We start from the raw sequence: 19287 nt of genomic DNA, 5'->3' as shown, positions 1-19287 counted from the left end.
AAGGTTTCCACACATTGATAATATAATTTTAAATGTTTGTTTATTTTTCTTCATTTGGTATCAAACAAGATTCATCTTTCAAAGCCCCTGAATAATACAATAAGGATTAATCTTAGTAAATAGCATTGCACCATGCCCCAATATCTCCAATAAAACAGAGTATTACCGGTATAAATACACAAAATAATACAAACTCGTCTTCATTCGTTTTTTTTTGTTTAAAACATTTTTTCATTAGATGACAAAGAATATCTTCCCATATGAGACAAGTTTGGTAAACAAGAACAACTCAGCAGCAATCATTTTGGCTTGACAGCAAGCTTTGCAATAGTCAGAATTTTCCTGAGTTAAAAGTTAAAATGTATTATATTAAATGTAAATATATATATATATATTAATTGACGTTTGTACAACATAATATTCCTTTAATCTGATTAAAATATTTTCTGATATCTTATTAATCACCCCAGAGACCTGAATACCCTAGGCACGAAGTAAACACTTCTAGTATCTTGAATATCTATTGTACGAAGGAGTGTAGCCAGACTCTTTGGAGGAGGCAGGTAGCATCAGTAAGCCTGACAATGGGTCTACTTTGGAGCGATCCATAGCTTGCTTGTAGTTGATCTTCTCCTTTGTCAGCGGGTCCACAATATCCTTAGAGTAGTTGGTGTCTGCCTGCAGCTGCCTCAACATGTTGCTATCAATCATTTTGGCCCCAACGGCATCATAGATGGTCACTCGGCCACCGGTGTTGGGGTCGACCAGCCCTCCTGTCAGGTGTTGTGTCTCCATGTAGCGAGTGGCAGTCTCCTTAGGCATCCAGCCTTTCTGAACTGCCTCTCCCACAGACAAACGCTCCTTGGTCATTGGATCCTCAACGCCAGTGTAGGCCTTCTGGGCATTGAGTAACCTCTGTAGTTGACTGGACTCAATGAGGCCTCTCTCTGCTGCCTTATGGACTGAGAATCTCTCTTTGCTGCTGATCTCGATAATGCCACCCGTTGCTGCCTGGGCTTCCAGGAGCCTTTGGGCAGTGGTAGTATCAATCAATTTACGCATTGTGGCACTACGTATTGTAAAGCACGTGCCAGTGTTTGTATCCATTATGCCAGCAATTGGGTTAACTTCAGCAGCAACTTCAGAAGGGGCCGATTTGACTGAATTTCTAGACTTTGGAATGATTGAGTTAAATTGAGGTTGCGTCTTGTTGTCTCCTGCAACCAGCAGTGCAAACTCTGAAATCGGCATTTTGCCATCCTTGTAATTCTGCAGGTCAGACTTTGTCAGCCTGCCATCCTTTAGGGCATTTTTGATGGGATACTGCTTGCCACTCTTACGATCTTGTAGTACAGATGTCTCACCATCGGGACCCATAGAGGTTATCTCCTCCCAGTCACACTCCAATTCCTGCAGGTGGATGTACTGTTGGCGATCAATCAGACCCTCTAGGTAAGCGTCATAAGGAGACATGTCTTTGCCTGTTTCTGGATCCAAAATAGTGATTTTGGTGGAAACATTCGTCTCTTTGGTCCTAGTCTCTGCATTTTCTTCTTTAGCCAGGCTCTTCTGAAGCTCCCTGATGGTGCCGTCTCTATTGTGGATCTTGTCCTTCTCACTCAGAATGTCCTTCTCAAGATTTTGCATGTCAGACTCCAACTTAAGGCTCTTTTGCTTGGTCAGCTGGGTTCTGTCACTCATCAGCCTGTTCTGCTGCTGGAATGACACACTAATGTCATGTCTTTCAGACTCGAGCGTCTTGAGCTCATGATTGAAGGTGTCCCTCTGCCTTGATAGGGAATCTCTATTCAAAATTAGGCTGCTCTCCTCTCTAGAAGAGCTGGACTTGGTGGTCTTCAGACGGTTGATTTTGTCAGAAAGACGTTTGATTTCGTCCTCCAAATCTTGTCTGGCAAACTTCTCATGGGATACCTGTTCCCTCAGGCGATCCCTTTCTTCCTCCACAGCCTGATCTTTCTCAACTCGAATAACCTCCTTGTACACCGTCTTCTCACCAGACTTCTCTCGTTTTAGAATCTCAATCTTGGCACTGGTGTTTCTAATGTCTCTCTGAAGGCGCAGGGCATGGTTGGTTTCCTTGTCCATGTCGGAACGAAGACCATTTGTCATCATCTCTAGTTTTGGATCCCTTTCAATTTTCAGGACTTCCTCTACAACAATACTCTCTTCAACAGGAGGTGGGGCATTTTCCAGCTGTCTGATGCGCAACTTGATCTCTTTGAGTTCAGACTCCACCTGAATCTTCTTTTGCCTCTCATCACTTTCCCTCAGAACCCTCTCTTTATCTTCCAGGTTGCTTCGTAGTTGCTGCAACTCTAGATCTAGCTGACGGCGAGACTTTACTTCACTATCAAGGCTTCTACCAAGTTTCTCATGTTCAACGATCTGCCTTGGATCCTTCTGCAAGCGCACCATCTCCTGTACAACCACTCTCTCCTCAGGTTTCTGTCTTTCCAACAGGATGTATTTGTTTTGCAGGTCAAACACCATCTCCTCTGTGCTGCGTCGCAGCTGTGTCTCCTCACGTACCTCCCTTCTCAAGCGGTCTGCTTCTTTCTCCAAGAGTGGATCGTCTTCATACTTGATGACTTCTCTGGTGACAAGCTTGGTCTCTACCTTTGACTTTTCAGCCTTCCATTCATCTCTTTCTTTCCTTAGGAGCCTCAGCTGGTCCTGAATGGCATTGTAAGTTCTGTGTAAATGGTTCACCTGGTCATTTAGCCTCTGAATCTCTCTCTCATTCTCAGGGCTCCTCTCTTCCTTTACTACCTCTTGAAGGACTTCCTTCAACTCCACTCTGGGCTTCTCAGAACGGAGAACATTGAGATCACTTTCATCTCTGGTGATCTGCCTCTCTACATCAGAGCGCTGCTTGCCTATGTCTTGTACGTCTTTCTTTAGACGCATAATCTCCACTTCTGTGGATGGGTCTATTCGGTAGATCTCATTAACGATTTCCTTCATCTCTATTCTTGGCTTCATGTCCTGGACTTCACGGTACCTACTTTGAAGGCCTGCAACCTCTTTGATCAGAGTGTCACTTTCAAGCTTCTCGTCCTCAAGGCTTGATCGTATTCTTTTGGATTCATTGATAAGCTCAGGGTCTTGTTCAATCTTTTTCACTTCCTTGGTGATGATTTTAGGCTCGATAGTTGGAATGATTCTTTCTACTGCATTGATCTGGCTTCTTGTCTGGAAAATCTCATCATTGATCAATTTACTCTTATTGTCCTCACCATCAATTTCTGTCTCAAATGTCCGTACTGCTTTCAGCATTTCTGGATTCTTCTCCACTTTCACCACTTCTTTCTTCACCACCCTTTCTTTGATTGGAGGCTTCTTCTGTTGAAGAATGTTGACCTCTGCCTTCATCTGAATGCTCTCCCCATCACTTACTCGAACCTCCTCTTTTATCTTTGCTATCTCATCTTTCAACTTTGTTGCCTCTACATCCAACTGAGGGTCTCTCTCATACTCTGTCACCTCTCTGGTCACCAATTTTTGTGGGGTGCTTTTCAGGGTACTGTCTGTGGTAGTGATTTTCTTGTTAATTACTTCTATCTCAGCCTGGGTGGTAGCACGCTTAAGGGCCTCCTCATGCATTTTGTTCCGGAGGTCCTCCAGATCCTTTTCCAGTTGAGCGTCACGGTAGTATTGCAACACTTCCTTCTCTTCAATTCGCTCAACCCCTCTGCGATTCTTGAGTGACAACATCCTGTCCTTGAACGTTTTCAGGTCTGTCTCTGCATGTTCACCCCTATCTTTCTCCTCTGTCAACTCTTTCATTAGAGTATCTAACTCATCAGTAGCTCTTTGCTGGCTAAGCTGCACTTGTTGTTGTGCCACCAGTTGAATTACCTTTTCTTCATTCTGCAAAAGCAAGAAAATGCAAGTTTGAACAAATTATTATTTTGTCACAAAAAAGAGGTAATCAGAAAGTAGATGTACATTATATATTATGTTCACTTACTTGTGCAGTTAGAGTCTTAGCCAAACCCATCTGATTGAGAAGCTGGCTATTTTCAGCTGAGGTTTTAGCATAACTGTTTACCAGGGCCTTTTCCTGTAATAACAGAAATGACAAATGTTACATCACATACCCTATCTATTTCAGAGTTGTATTCAATTATTGTGAAAATAATATTAATACAGTATATTTTATTTTGAATTACCTGTTTCTGCACAGCATCAGTGAGGGTGGAGGTACATGGTGTCTTTTCAACAGTGGATGCATCATCATCAATGGTACCATTGTATTTATCGACGTTGGTCTCATATTCCTGCACAAATATGAAGTATTTATTTGTATTTAATCATGCATTCATTATAGATGATACACAGTGTAGAGCTTTTTCAAACCAAATTTGCCTATTAATAAAGGGTGTGGCCCTCAATTTAAGATACCATGGGGAGTGTTATTTCCTACAACTGACAACAAATTATCACTCTGCATATGCATAATATAATATGTATTCTTAGTTACAATTAGCCAGTTCAATCTTACATTGAGTATATTCTGCAGGTCCTGAGACAGATCCACCACTCTGTCCACATCATCACCCTTCCTCTTCAGGTCTTCCATCACCCTCTACAATGACAGAACATGATACATTCAATCAGTGAAAGTTGTGTGATATATATGTCTTATCATATCATATCTTAATAGCACATGGCCTTAAAAGGAAAGATGCAGGCCTAGCCACTATGTTTGCCTTAGTTTGGACAGTAGACGACTTTACCTCTTGGGAACTGTGCTTGGCATTGATCTGAGATAGATCATCATTGGGGTTGATCTCATTGTTGGGCAGGTTATCCAGAAAGGAATTCAGGGATTTGCATGTGCTCTGAAACTCCTGGTTCTTGATTGCAGATTCTTGCAACAGTTGTTCTCTGTGAGGAAAAAGTAATATGATGAAAATAATGAAAATGTGATCTTGTGTAGACTCTCCAAGTGTCTCCCTCCTTGTGCATATACCATTGACTACTGCAGAATATCTTTATTTTTAGGTGTGAATTTCAGTATACTTAAGATCAACGTAAAATCCACTGATTGTTTTTTGTTGGTTTTTTTGTATTTAGATGTGAGACAGAGACAGCGAAGACATGCAAAACATGACAGGCATTGAATTTAATTTGCATTCGGGTCCACACAACTCACAAGGAGCATTGTGGCAACCTGGCAGCCCCTCTGATGTTATTGTTAACCACCACTATAACGAATTGAGAAAATAGTAGATCTACAACACATTGCATAATGAAGTGTTGTGAGCCTTAGCTGCGATTTGTTAACATTTTGAAATGTCCAAAATAGGGATGCTAGGTAGTGATTGAGACCAAGACATTATGACATTCATGAAATTATTGATCTTATCTGTCTATATCCAATATAGACACATTCAGTAGCCCAATATTATACCCGTCAACAACAACAAATGCTCAAAGTGGTCAAAATGGACTGCTTCTCACCTCTCCTTCAGTCGGTTGGTAACATTTGCATGGCGGTTCTGCAGCTGCTTCACCTTAGTCCCCTGGCATATAATGTCAGGGCAGTATTCTTGGTGGCCTTGCTGGAGAGAGCTACAAAGCTGCTCTGTGGTCTCCAAGTCCTGTCCCAACTTCTTTATCTCATCTTGTGTCCCTGCTACATCCTTACACAGGCTCTGTATAGAGGGAAGCAAAATGTGTTACAATTTACAATTACAATTTAGGCATTTAGCAGATGCTCTTAATCCAGAGTGTTGTGAGAAAATGCATTAGATACAATGTACAAACATACTTAAAACAACAAATTAAAGACTTTGGCAAAAATAACTCAAAACTGAATGATGTTCTCAAGTTCAGAACAAAGATAATGTTTCTTTATTTAAGTATGGTTTTAGAAGGGGGGAAGAAATGTAGATTTCAGACCTGAATCTCTTCAGTACGGGCTTGGATTGCATCGGGTGAATCAGGGACGGCACTATCTTCACTCAGCCTTTTCTCAAAACCAGAAACAATGCCGTCTACCTTCTTTATTTGATTCTCCAGATTGAGAGATGCATTTGCCCTGAAGAAAAAGCAGGAGATAAGCACATTGAAAGGGTTCAGGTATGATTATCATTTTTAATAAGGTTTAGGTATTGAACACCAGCAACCAATAACACGACAGGCAGTTGCTGACGGTGTGCCTAGCCCCTTGCGAAACGTAACCATAGATATACACCTATTCCACTTTCAGTTTTTCAACCAACTAAACAGATGAAGCCTTCAAATATATGCAATGTCTACATAAAAATATATATCTACAAGAAAGTTTGCGTTTACTTCTTGGTGTAGAGGTCGCTAAGGGCAGTGATGCCATCATGCTTGTTGTTGGCGGCACTGAGCTTCAGTGGCAGTGCGGAGGAGGTGGTTCCATTGGACAGGAGGGGCTGCAGCTCAGCCTTCTGCTGCTCAAGACCTTTCAGTGCATCGTCTGCTTTCTACAAGAGGTAAATGTAGATATTGACAGGTATGTATGTATGTGGATTGTGGACATGACAGATACAAAGGGATTTATAAAACCGTTTTATAGTTAAGGAGCTAGATCAAATCTGATGCGACTAAACTAGCTTAACACCTTGTTGTACAGCATTCAGGTGTGTCATAAATAATAATGGGTCATTTGTTTTGTGTTTAGTATCCCTATTCTTGGCATGTCATAACAGGCAAAAATAGCGGAATTCCTCACCTCCTGCTCCTTCAGCCTGTTGGCCAGGTCCTCTGCCGGGGCATTTCGGTCCAGTGGGGCCCGCAGACGGCTCAGAATGCCTTTTTCAGTTTGGGCCAGATCACCGTCCAGCTTATCCAGCTGGTCAGCTAGTGCTGCTGCTTTAGGGTCCACTGGGGCACTGGATACTGGAGCTGCATCATGACACAGGATAATTCATTTAAATCGTTTGTGGTTGATTGGTTAATTGAGTAATTAGTCAAACAATTAGAATATTTAATGCGTCAATGATATTAGTTACTTAATAGCTCTGTCTATGTGGTTGGCTTATCATGATTGATATGATAATGATGTAATTAATGGAGTACGGGACCACAATGGAAACAAGACCCCATGGGCTATTTGAGTTATCTTTTTTAGCATGACCTTTGACTATACTACCTGTATTGTTAACAATAATACAATTATACAATTAATAAAGTATTCAATCCATCAATCAAACCTGCTTGTTGTGACCTCAAAGGCTCAGATTTGTGATTCTTCAGGGAGGCTAAAAGATCAGCTCTTCTCTTCTTTATGTCGGCCAGTTCACCACCCAGCCTAAGCAATTAGAAGTATAGACAGAACAAATAAATGAGTTCTCAGTCTACAACGGTATCGGATACAATTTATGGTAGGCTAGGGATTTCATTAGCAGACGCTCTTTATCCGGAGCGACATACACGATGCAAGGGAAACATACATCAAATGCAGAGAGACAGTGTAGTGCCTCAGTATTCTAGAATCTAGATCATACCTAGATCAGAGCATCAGTCTAAACAAAATAATATCCAAAACGTATAATCTGTACATTGAAACTGTACTAGGATGCCTGCTAAGTGGACTGGTAAACAAATAAACTTGACCTAGTTGTGAATGCAAGGCTATGGGCTAAGGTGGAGTCTGAACAGGTGAGTCCTCAAATTACGGCGGAAAATTGGGTGTGAAACTGCAGTTCTAACTGCAATGGGGAGTTTTAATTGTTCCACAGTTTGGGAGACAGAAGGGAGAAGAGTCTAGGTCTAGGATGTGTGGAGGGTTGTCCCTGAGATAATGGCACAACAGGTGCAAATAATTATTTTTCACTTATTTTTATTCATATTATCATATTGTCTTAAATTACACTTACAGGTCCACGTTGTCAATGGCTTCTGAGTCAGGTGGTGGGATAAGGAAACAAACTCCAGGGAAGGTTTTGGTTACCCCATCGCTGGAGACAACGTCCCAGCTCTCAGTGTTTGAGTTCGATTTAAGAGTGAACCTATCCCCACGAGACAAGGAATCCTGAAATATATTCAAGAATTAAATTAAATTCCCAGAAGGATTAAACATGGATTTGTTTTGGTCCAGTATTTCAACAGTGAAAGGTCTGGAATAGGGGTGCAACAGTTAATCGAAATAATCAATTGAATCGATAAAACAAATCGATTATTTTATAAAATAATTGACTAATAAACAATTAGTTAAATTATGGCTAGGTCGTCTACATGTCATGAGCTTTCATTAGTCAGGTTTCACCTGACAAAAAATATAACAAATTAAAGAATTGTGAAAATAGGCAATCTACATGTCACATTGAGGCACATTGTGAGCTTATAGATCGGCTATTATTTTCACTAGTTTTGCACGACACCGTTGTGTGACAAACACTAACATAACACTTAAGTGGTCATTCGATAACTTGACGTATAAAAACGTTTAAACACTCTTCTCGACTACTTGGCGAGTCCAAAAAGTAGTAACGGAATAATCGCTAAGAAGATAATTGACAGTTGTGGCCCTATAGTTTGGAGGGCTTGCCTTGTCTGTCTCCCAGTCACACAGGGACTCCACTGTGATGGGTCTGCTGGGGGCGATGCGCCGCAGCTTCAGAGGAGCAATGGTGGTGCTGCGCTTCCTCAGGTCAGCCAGCAGCTGCTCACTGCGCTGCACAGCCCTCTCCTCTGCCTGGAACACACAGGGACAAAGTCAATTAGGGGTGCAATACCTAAAGTTAGAGTAGTTCACCCAAAAAACTATTTATTTTCTATCAATTAAACACCCCATGAAGCCAATCTCCATGAATTCAAGGAGATTGATTTTTTTGATGACCGGGTCAGTGGTCAATAGGAGAATCTGCAAGTCTCCTACCGGAGACTCAACCGGTCATCAAATTATTGGTTTAGGAATACGAAAAAGGCCTTAATTTTCAGGCCTGATGAGATATGAACGGCAGCTCGAGGGTGACAAACACTATTAATAAACGATTTGTGGAGTTTGGAGCTACTAAAATATTTTTACTGAATTTTACTGTGGGAGGGATAGGGAAAATGGAAAACAGGGGGCTTCTATGAAACAATTCAAGGCCAACATGTATGTTGGGACAGAATTATAGGCTGATTCAGAGCACATTGGTCTGGATTTGTCCTTTAAGCAGATAAAAAGTGTCAATTACAATTACAAGCATTCCAAGTATTGAGCTCTTGTGTAACTGCACCTCAAGTTGAAGCAGGACCTCTGAGTTACTCTTCTTGCTCACAGTCTTGGGATCCAGGCTGTTGTTGAGTCTGGTGAGATTCTCTGACAGCTGTTCAGTGTCCAACTGGTACTGAAGACGAAATGTAACACACAAGTCTTTAGAGTGTTGTAAGAACTTTGAATATGTTAAAATTAGGGGTGTAACGATATTTTAAAACGATACGATACGATACGTGAAAATGACAAGTGGCAGTGGCAGTTGCTTGCCAGGTTACAGGTAAGGTAAATAAGATGGTTGCATTCGTAATGTTATCATGATATATTGGCACTAATTAGAGTTGTCTCAGACAATCACACCACAAAGTCTGAACTTATTGTGGTATAACACATATGATGGACAACAACAAAGGCAACATGCACTAATCACTCTCTCTCACACTCATTGTAATAAGTCTGTGGTGTATTAATAATAATTATGTCACCAGACTCACCACTAAATGACTAAACCAGAAACACAGCACAACTAATGTGGGGCATTTTTTTCGTTTTTAATTGAGTCAGTTGAATGTTAAGTAGCCTGTATGTGAACTAACCATATAGTATTTGTAGAGATTGATGTTGTATTTACCTTTATGAAATCTTCCTCATTGTCAAGATGCATCTCTTGGCAAATGCAGAGATTGAGGAATCGCTGCCACTCAGTCCGTGCGTCATCTCTCTGAGCCTTAAATACAAAATGTCAGACATTATTTGTTTTCCCCTATGTACACAATGTATGAGTTGAGACAGGCAACCTTTTTGACATGAAGTGTACCATATCAACCTTTAATTATGACAGCACATCAAACTTAAATATTACCAACTGATGTTGATTGTCCATAGACTATACATAACAGAGCAATAACCTCACAGACTCCTCCCCAGTCAGAGTTAGGACTGAAAGAATGTGGAATTATGTGCAGGATGTAATTTGTAAATAGATGTGAGGGGACTTAATTAAACTGACTAAACTTTATTATTATTTTGATATAACGGTATATCTTCAAATTCGACACACGTGTTCCACACCCCCACAGGGGGTGCAGTCGGTCGAGTCGGTCGGACCCAAGGTTGTCCAGAACCGTCACAAAAGACCTCTTCTCAGGCTCTGGACCTGATCACCTCTATATCCCTATATATGGAGCTGGCCTGTTCTGACATCACAACACTTCATATTTGGGCATGACTGACACAGAACTACGAAGTAGGCAAGTGCCCAACGGGTTCCGCTCTAGTTTAATGTTAAAAGGAGAAATAAAAAACTCACACCTGTCACCCGAGTAAGGATTCACTGGCCATATTCACATGGTGGCCTGCATGTTCAAGTACCTGGATTGTAGAGCTGGCGGGGTGCTTCAGGTCTATGAGACGGTCTCCCTCATCCTGGAGTTTGTTCACCTCACTTTCGTGTGACAGCAGGCTGTTGTTCTTGAAATTCTGTTTGAGGTCAAATAAAAGCGACATGATTATCATTATCTTATCATCTATCCCATGACTCACGAGCTCCTGAGCACCGTTCCGTCCCTCCTTTCCTTTCCTTTCCTTTCCTTTCCTTTCTTTTCTTTTCTTTTCTTTTCTTTTCCTTTCCTTTCCTTTCCTTTCCCTCTCCGTCTGCATGCATTAATGTACCATTAATTGACGGGGACTTCTTCCCCGGAGTTTGTGTGCTTTCTCATCTTGCAGGTTTCCGTGGATTTTGGTTGCGGACGCAGCGGACCCCCCGGATCCAGATCGAGGGCTTCCGAGCAATCCGAGGATTATGCCTACGGACTGTTATGATAGTTGTTATCTTGTTTTGTTGCTGTGTATCCCCCCGCCCCCCAACTCCACCAGTTGAGGCACATGGCTGCCCACCCAGAGCCTGTTTTCTTTGACTTGCCACCATTGCCAAGGGCTTGCTTGGGGGAGTAGAGTTAAGGTCTTGACCGGCAGGCACTTCATGTATGTCTTGAGACAAGGCAACACACAGGGTTTGACTGCTGCAGCTTCTATCAGACATATGATTGATTGATTGATTGATTGATTGATTGATTGATTGATTGATTGATTGATTGATTGATTGATTGATTGATGAATGTATTAACAGATTGGAGAATTACAGTTCATATCAAGCACAACTCAATACAAAACTGTTAACTGTGGACGACACCATAAAGCCCACCATGTTCAATTCATCATATGACGAGTGCTCACCTCATACTGCCTGCGGACATCGGGCGGATCCACCATGTGGTCACTCCAGTCCTGCTTTTTGATCTTCCCTTGTTCCTCTACCAGGTAGGCCAGCTCCTTGCTGCAGCCCTGCATGTAGTCGTACAGGCTGCTGAGGTAGTGCCGACGCCACTTGGAGTTATCCTGGGAAAACAATCATAATAATACTTTTGAGCGTCTTTCACGTCACCCAACGACACTACACTCATATTAGAAAGCAGTCAATAGGCTACTAAAAGATGATGTGAAAAGTCTTAAAATGAATGTGGATGCAATGCCATTTAAAATATTTAAAATATTTAGTAGGCCCGGGCGGCTGGTGTAGCTGTCTGGGCACCTTGGCTGGTAATCCAGTCTGGCAGTGTGTCGCGGGTTCAACTCCTGATCCTGACGGCCTTTACTGCGTGTTACCCCCCCATCTCTCTCCCCAGCCTACTTTCATCTATCCCTCTATCAATAAAAATAAAATATCTAAAAAGAAATGTATATATATATATATATATATATATATTTAGTAATGTTCTTAACTCACCAGAAGGTTGTTATATTGTTTCTTGATGGCTGTATATTGTTCCTAAAAGACAAATACATCGTGATTTCATGATCAACAACATTGAAATAAATATGACAAACACTCTCCAACACCTCCATCGTCTATTCACAGCTTTGGCCATAAATTACATACACATAGACCATTTAACCTAATGGATTGATTAACATTTCAATAACAAGGTCATCCTCCGGAGGAGGATAATGCTCACCTTGCTGCCCACAGAGCTAGCACTCAGTTGTGAACTGTAGGCATCTATCTCCTTGTGCAGGATGTTATGAGAGGCAATTTGCTTCTCTAGGTCTGCCATGCTGGGTCCAAACTCCTCTGTGTTGACCTCTTTCTGAAAACCAAAGAGAGAAGCATAGTGTTTGTTGTATGTATTGTCTGCAGGCCAGAGGAAAGGCACTGTATTGAGCCTAAAAGCCCCATCACATCCCCTAGGCCTAGAGGTCAACCCATGTAGTCCTTTTCAAAATATCTTGTCCAGTATGAGTACGAGTATGAGATAATGCAATGTTGACATTTAGGCCAGAAGGCACAATAGGAAAGGTCAGGGGTTATTCAAATTGGTAGGATCCATCATTCGGAGAGCATGAAAGTGCATGTCAACGGTAGTCTTTGTGTTTTTATGTTCATGCAACTTCACATACAGTGGAAATAGAATCCTGAATCATGCATGTATTCACAGAGCTTCGGAAAACGTACTGTAGGCTACCATGTAATACATCACATGATGACCATGTGAACCGTTACCTCACTATGAAAGTATAATTCTTATTCCAAGATAATGTTTCAACATAATATAATGCTCTCAAAGGTGATTTGCATTTGAGTGTGGTGGATACGTATGCAAAGCACATTTTAGTTCATACATTTCTAATATTCACTAAAGTGAGAACAGAGCCAACAACTGCAGTGTGCTGTTCCATTACTGTATAATAGCTATATTCAAGGAATATATAAGGAATAGCTATGTCCAAGGAAGTACTCATATTCTTAGGCTTAGTTTATACTATACACCCTGATGCTGACAAAGGTGATGTACAGTATTTTCAGCTGATTTTTTAAAAGCGTGACACGTCTTCAGATGAAGGCTAATCAAAGTGTTTGTTTACCTGTTTCTGGTTGAGAACAGGAGCCCAGTCAATCCTTGGCATCAGCGACACGTCATTCACAGGTTCATAGACATCCCGGTAGAAGGCACAGTCTTTCAACCAGCGCTCATGGAGATGGAGGACGCTATGGTCAACAGGAGATCACAAGATAAAATAGAGGGCTTAGAGAATGAAAATGGATGCCAGCCAGCCATTTTGACTGCTGAAGGTTTATTTGTTTTGATAAAATTCACAATCCACTCACTCGCTCTCTATCTCAGAGCCCTGAGGGTGCTTGAGCTTCTTGGCCTTGCCAACATCGAGGAAGAGGGACTGCAGCAAGCCCTCTGCCGATCCCAGCTTGGCTGCTATCTCATTCTTGTGCTCGAAGGGCTGTTCTTTCTTTTCATTCTCTGCATCCTAGAGTAAGGAATCAAAAGCATTATCGTTAAAGATGGCTGAAATGTAAGTAATAATACATAACGGTGTCATGCACTAAAGTGCTGTAGTGGGTTAACATGAAAACTGTGTGTGTGTGTGTGTGTGTGTGTGTGTGTGTGTGTGTGTGTGTGCGTGCGTGCGTGCGTGCGTGCGTGCGTGCGTGCGTGCGTGTTATTCTCACCACAGCCAGCTTTTCCTCTGCCCGGAGGATATCTTTCTCGACCTCATCAGCATGCTTTTGCATCCGGGCAATTAGCAAGGCCAAGCTGCTGGCTTGGGACCTGCAGGGCAAAGGACAGGTGTCAATGAGAGAGAGAGAGAGAGAGTGATAGACATCCATGCTAAAGGAAAGTGCTTGAGTGGTGCAGGGGAAGTAAAGTTCCTGCCCACCACCACAGAGATTGGAATCCTCTGCTGTGCTTCTGTGTTCATTTCTTTGATTAAAGTGATGATTGTTTCGGTTCCATTCTGCTGTAAGAACCAGTCTAATGAAGCTCCACTAAATAGGCTACTAGTACTGTTGGTCTATAAAGCTTTAAATGGTTTAGGTCCAAAATACATTTCTGATCTTTTATGATATATCATGGACCATCCAGACCTCTCAGGTCATCTGGGAAAGGTCTGCTTGGACAACCACAAATAAATGTGGGGAAGCAGCTTTTATGGACCACATATTTCGAACAAATTCCCAGAAAACAGCAGGTCTGCTGCCACTCTTATTTATTTTTGTTGCTGCCTTATTTATTTTTTCTTTTCTCCTCTGAACTGTATCTATTAATCCTTACTTCTTTAGTTTTATGCATCCCAAATGTCATTTTATAATTGCATTATTGTGTTTCCTTTGCTTGATGCTTTGTGTAAAGCACATTGAAATCACCTTGCCCATGGAAAGATTAATGCAAGCACGAATGTAAATAAAGCAAGCATGAATGTAAAGCCCTTTTTTTGTGAGTATGTTGTTGGTTCCTACAAGTCCAACATTTAGGAGCATACCGGTATATGATCTAACTTGCCCTAGGGTTTTAGGGGATGACCTAGGGTCAGCGTGAGGTTGGATCATTCTCCACTGAAGCCACACCCTGAAGGTTCCAAACACACTTGTCATTTCACGACTGCACTCCCTCTGACTGTCTGCATTGTTCTTTGTCAGGTTAATTTATGATTCATGTTTTACAACATACAGAACAGTATTAATTTATACTTATAACGTATTATCGCGTCACTCGCCGAAAACAACAGATTTTCAACAGAAATAGATGCATTGTGTCACATAAACTACACTCTTTAAATGTTATGATCAAATTGTTCCAGAACAATTGATATTTTATATTAGTTGAGTTGAGAAGTCAGAATGCTCTCTTTTGAAGATCATATATTTTTCTTTGTAAGCACCTATTTTCCCCACATGCAGACCTGCATTCAATGAGGACAAAGGGTTGTTGATAAATGGCAGCTATCCTAGAGCTATTTCTTCAAAAGCATCATTGTTCTGTCACTGACACCTTTTTATTTTCTTCAAAGGTCACAGAAAAGTAATTAAGGTAGTTATGTTACAGGAGTGGCATATTCACAGTTAAATTAACAATCTGAATTTGAAATAACCTATTTTATGTCTTTCACCTTTGACAGAATTCTGAAGTTGTGTGTAACTAAAATAATGTGGGTGAACCTGTGTAGAATTAAGTACTTTAACTATATCCACAACTATAGTGATATACAGTTCACAAGTGCTATTGCACTAAACAGTAAACAAAATACTAATTACAGTGTATACTGTAAACCGTGGCGTGTATATATGTCAATTCCAGTAGATAGATGTACTGTGACGAATAAACTCAACTTCATACTGTAATGATATCACAGCCATGGAATGCAGTGGAACGAGTTACAGTGTAACTAATTACTTCCGTTCTATCCTTCTGATTGACTGATGTGTGTTTCATTCTTCTTACAGTACATACTGTAGTGTAGCAGTCTAGCAGATGACACAATGGCTTCCCTATTCCTGCTCCCCCCCACACACACACACACACACACACACGTGCACTCACACTCTCTCTCTCTCGCACGCACGCACGTGACGCACGCACGCATGTACATCTTACATATACTTCATTATACGACCATGATGCTCACCAAAAATAACAGATTTGCAAGTGTTCTTTCTGAAAGCGGACTGGTACAATGTGTGACTAAAATAAACTTGAACAGAGATGATAGACATGGAGCATATACTCTGAAAAAGATAGACCCTCATACACAGGTCTCGTTTGAGGACCTGAGGGTGAGTTTTGGGGTACTTGGTGATGTTGCTATGTTGCTGTCTTGGATCAGATGAGTTGAGGATCAATGGGCAGACTTGGGTGAACTTGGTATAACCAATTAAACCGTCTATTGTCAGTGAAACAAACCTGAGTTGCAACTGTACTTGGTACAAGGAGGGAATTGTAGAAGAATTACACATTATACTATATTGTTATTATGGTTGTTTATACCTTTATATTTTACCATCACTTTTACTTATATTAAACATTATGACATGTTATTTAGTAGCAGGCAGCAGTCAAGATGTCTCCGCTATAGGCCTGATAGCTATTGTTTTTGTTAAAGCATATAAGGTTCAGCTTGTCTTTATAGCAGCTATGGTTTGAGACCTGTGCTCGATGGCAGAACTACTGTACCATCAACCTGAGAGCTATTGTACTCCCTATGAAATCATGTACATTAAAAAGCATAACCATCACCACCTGGAATATTGCACTCAACTCCTATTGCCTCATCAATTACTGATTGATCCAGAATTCCACAACATTATGCTTTTTGAGGGTCGCTGGCCCCTCCTATGCCCAACTTTGTGTGTTGTGTGTGTGTACCACGGAAATCATTTGATTGGCTGAACACGGAATGTGATGTATGATGATGAATGATGATAAGAGCGCCCCTCACTTCACACAAGTGTGATAATATTTTATAACTGTACACCAACATTTCTTAACCAAAAAAAGGCGGTCCACAAGCTTTACACACATGTTGTGTATGTGTGTGCATCTGTTTGTCTGTGTGTGTGTGTGTCTGTGTGTCTGTCTGTCTACTTGTCTCTCTGGCCTAGTGTTATCCTCCCAGGGAGTGAGATGAGGTGAGGAGTGAGGTGACTGCGTGACTGTGTGAAGTTTGAGTTTTTCAGTTGGTTGTCAATAGCACAGACAGTATTGATAGAGAGATATCTATTCGTAAGCAATGAGCATTGGCTGCTATTGTCGGCATGTGACACCGGTGTGCAACAGGCTTTAGGAATGCACTAAGACAGCGGGTGTTCTACAGGTATCGAAATCAAATTGTGAACATAAGATACAGACTGTCTCTATTCATGTCTCTATTCACTGAGGTTTCACAGAAATGGTCCCTTATGTTGAACCTCATAAAGTAACTGTATGTCCATTCATAGAACCTCTGAGTTACCAAAAAACAGTCCAGAATATGCTCTGATGTAACGGAAAACCAAACCCGTGTGAATTAAGTGAATTAAGGGCTCGTTCCGGCGAGCCGGTTCCAGTGAGCCGCCCCGCGTCCGAAACGGTTGAGAAATGACAGAGTTACCGTGTAGGGGTCCCTAGGGGGTTACTGTACTGTACTCTACTGTACTGTACTGTTACACCTGAAATCATCATATATACAGTTAATATGTATGTGTGTGTTAGGCTGCACAACAGTGACACTTGGTTTTCAAAACCAACCAAATGCTATTTTCGTGCTCGGACACAGCCAGCCAGCCAGCCAGCCAGGGTCAGACCCAGGCAGCCAGGCAGCCAGAGACACACAAATGAAGTGGTTGCACTTGCACCACTTAAAAATGTCACCCACAGGACAAGATGCATGGCTACCTTAGCATGACAGCCCTGAGACATCATCTGCCCCTATGTGCAATACCAGCATCCGTCACATCTATCTATGCCAAAATGCCATCTGCCGCACCGGGTCATGAGTTAGCTATTCTACCATATTGGATGATACTACATTACTGTCTTTAATCCGTTCGATCAGCAGCTGTCTGAGCGTTGTCTGAGGACATCCCTTTTTAAATACTGTGTTCGTATCACTGGGAGCCAACACCCAGAGAGAGAGAGAGAAGAACCAGCTGAGCAGCACAACCTGCCCTGCCCTACCCTTATCACATCTCATCAGTTACTGTAGAATACAACACGTCCAGTCTAGTACAGGGCCGGATGCGACCGTCCCATTCATAGTGCCAGTCACATCTTCCTCTAGTCTAAATCGATCTCGTTAATCTAGCCTTAACTGGTGCCATGAGAGATTTAGACCATTCGGTGGTGATATGTCACAGTTGCAGATGGCTGAACAGAAGAAATAAACTTGCAAAAAGCACCACCGGACCATTCCTGCTCTCATCACAACAACCAACGGTTAAAGAACAAGAGCATGGTAATATCAGCACACTCTTCACCACCACTCTTCATTCATTATCTATCTCAATCAGTTACACATTTAATGAATACAAAAACTGTTGTTACACAGCTGTCTCTAGAGGCTACAACTTCTGATGCGATTACATTTGATTGTATCCATTATTCTGGACACCATTTGCTCTACCACGAAATGAACCATTGACTTCTCTGTCTGTGGTCATAATAGTTCTGCTTTTTTAATTATTATTATTTTAATTCATTCTTTCATTAAAAATGACTAACGTTACGATGTTATGATGAAAGAGGTGAAAGGACCAAAACCCTGTCTGAAACCCTCTTTGAAAGGTGTTTAGGAAACTTTAAAAAGTAAAGGCACAATATACACACATGCTCTTTCCACAGGCTTAAAGTCTTATTGTAAAAGGTCACAGAGATATTCCATTACTATATGAGCTTTAACAATGCACCCATCCTTTGAAATATCAATGCTTTAAATTAATTAATCATGTATGAAATCAACTTTCACTTCCATCTCCCTCAGAAGTTTTATTGAGATAGTGTCACTTTTCTTGGCAACATGCACGAATGCAACATGTCTGTGCTCCAGGGCGCGCGCGCACACACACACACACACACACACACACACACACACACACACACACACGAGTTTATGACTCGTATTTTTATGATAAACACACAGCCTAGTTTACAATAGAAACTTGGCCTCAGGACACCTCTGCAAGTCTGCAAATATGCGAATCCACTTGAACCGTCCCAGGCCATTATTAAAACATAACTAAACATTTTCAAGGACTGGGTAGACGGAGAACTTCAACCCGAGAACTGGAAACCAAATGAATGAACGGAGGGGAGATTCCAGCACATAAACACACACACACATACTGTATATACAGAGAACGAGGCCAACAGAAACATAAGAAATATGACACAGTCCTTCCAAGACAGGAGGGGAAACATGACCGAGATGCACCACACACACACACACACACACACACACACAGCTCCTTGGGGGGAGGTAAAACTCACTTGCTGATCCTGCCGGAGACCTTCAGAGAATTCTCCTTGGTGGTATCCTTTTTCTTAAACATCCTGGCTGGTGGTTGGTTGATTGTGGGGTGATGGAGCTGGAGGTGAAGAAGCTCTTGCTGCTCGTCGGGCTCACACACTCTCTCTCTCTCTCTGTCTCTACTCTCTCGCTGGTCAGTCCCAAACTCTAAACACACACGCTCACCACCTCTTGTCCTTGTTGTTGTGCATGTGTATTGTGTGTGTTGCACACGTCAGCTCTTGTGTTAAAAG

The 19287-nt window shown here is 41.6% G+C and overlaps 1 protein-coding gene across 1 annotated transcript; it reads right to left on the bottom strand.

Annotated features, from left to right (window-relative positions):
• Nucleotides 1-23: 23 nt before the first annotated feature.
• Nucleotides 24-19287, bottom strand: evpla (envoplakin a). Its single transcript, XM_080759202.1, has 22 exons — nucleotides 19015-19287; nucleotides 13725-13824; nucleotides 13368-13522; nucleotides 13124-13247; nucleotides 12217-12348; nucleotides 11988-12029; nucleotides 11438-11599; nucleotides 10574-10681; nucleotides 9834-9929; nucleotides 9225-9335; nucleotides 8549-8695; nucleotides 7878-8032; nucleotides 7212-7309; nucleotides 6731-6903; nucleotides 6325-6482; nucleotides 5929-6067; nucleotides 5488-5681; nucleotides 4761-4911; nucleotides 4526-4609; nucleotides 4194-4301; nucleotides 3992-4084; nucleotides 24-3891 (listed from the first exon to the last, which is right to left on the bottom strand). The coding sequence occupies exons 1-22, from the start codon at nucleotides 19074-19076 to the stop codon at nucleotides 505-507; spliced, it is 5979 nt and encodes a 1992-aa protein (XP_080615328.1). The 5' UTR covers nucleotides 19077-19287; the 3' UTR covers nucleotides 24-504.

Source organism: Protomyctophum bolini (assembly GCF_963924005.1).
Source record: "Protomyctophum bolini genome assembly, chromosome: 3".
In the NCBI taxonomy this organism is placed as follows: Eukaryota; Metazoa; Chordata; class Actinopteri; order Myctophiformes; family Myctophidae; genus Protomyctophum; species Protomyctophum bolini.
The sequence above is the reverse complement of the archived record's forward strand: the minus strand, read 5'-3'. Positions and strand labels throughout refer to the sequence as shown.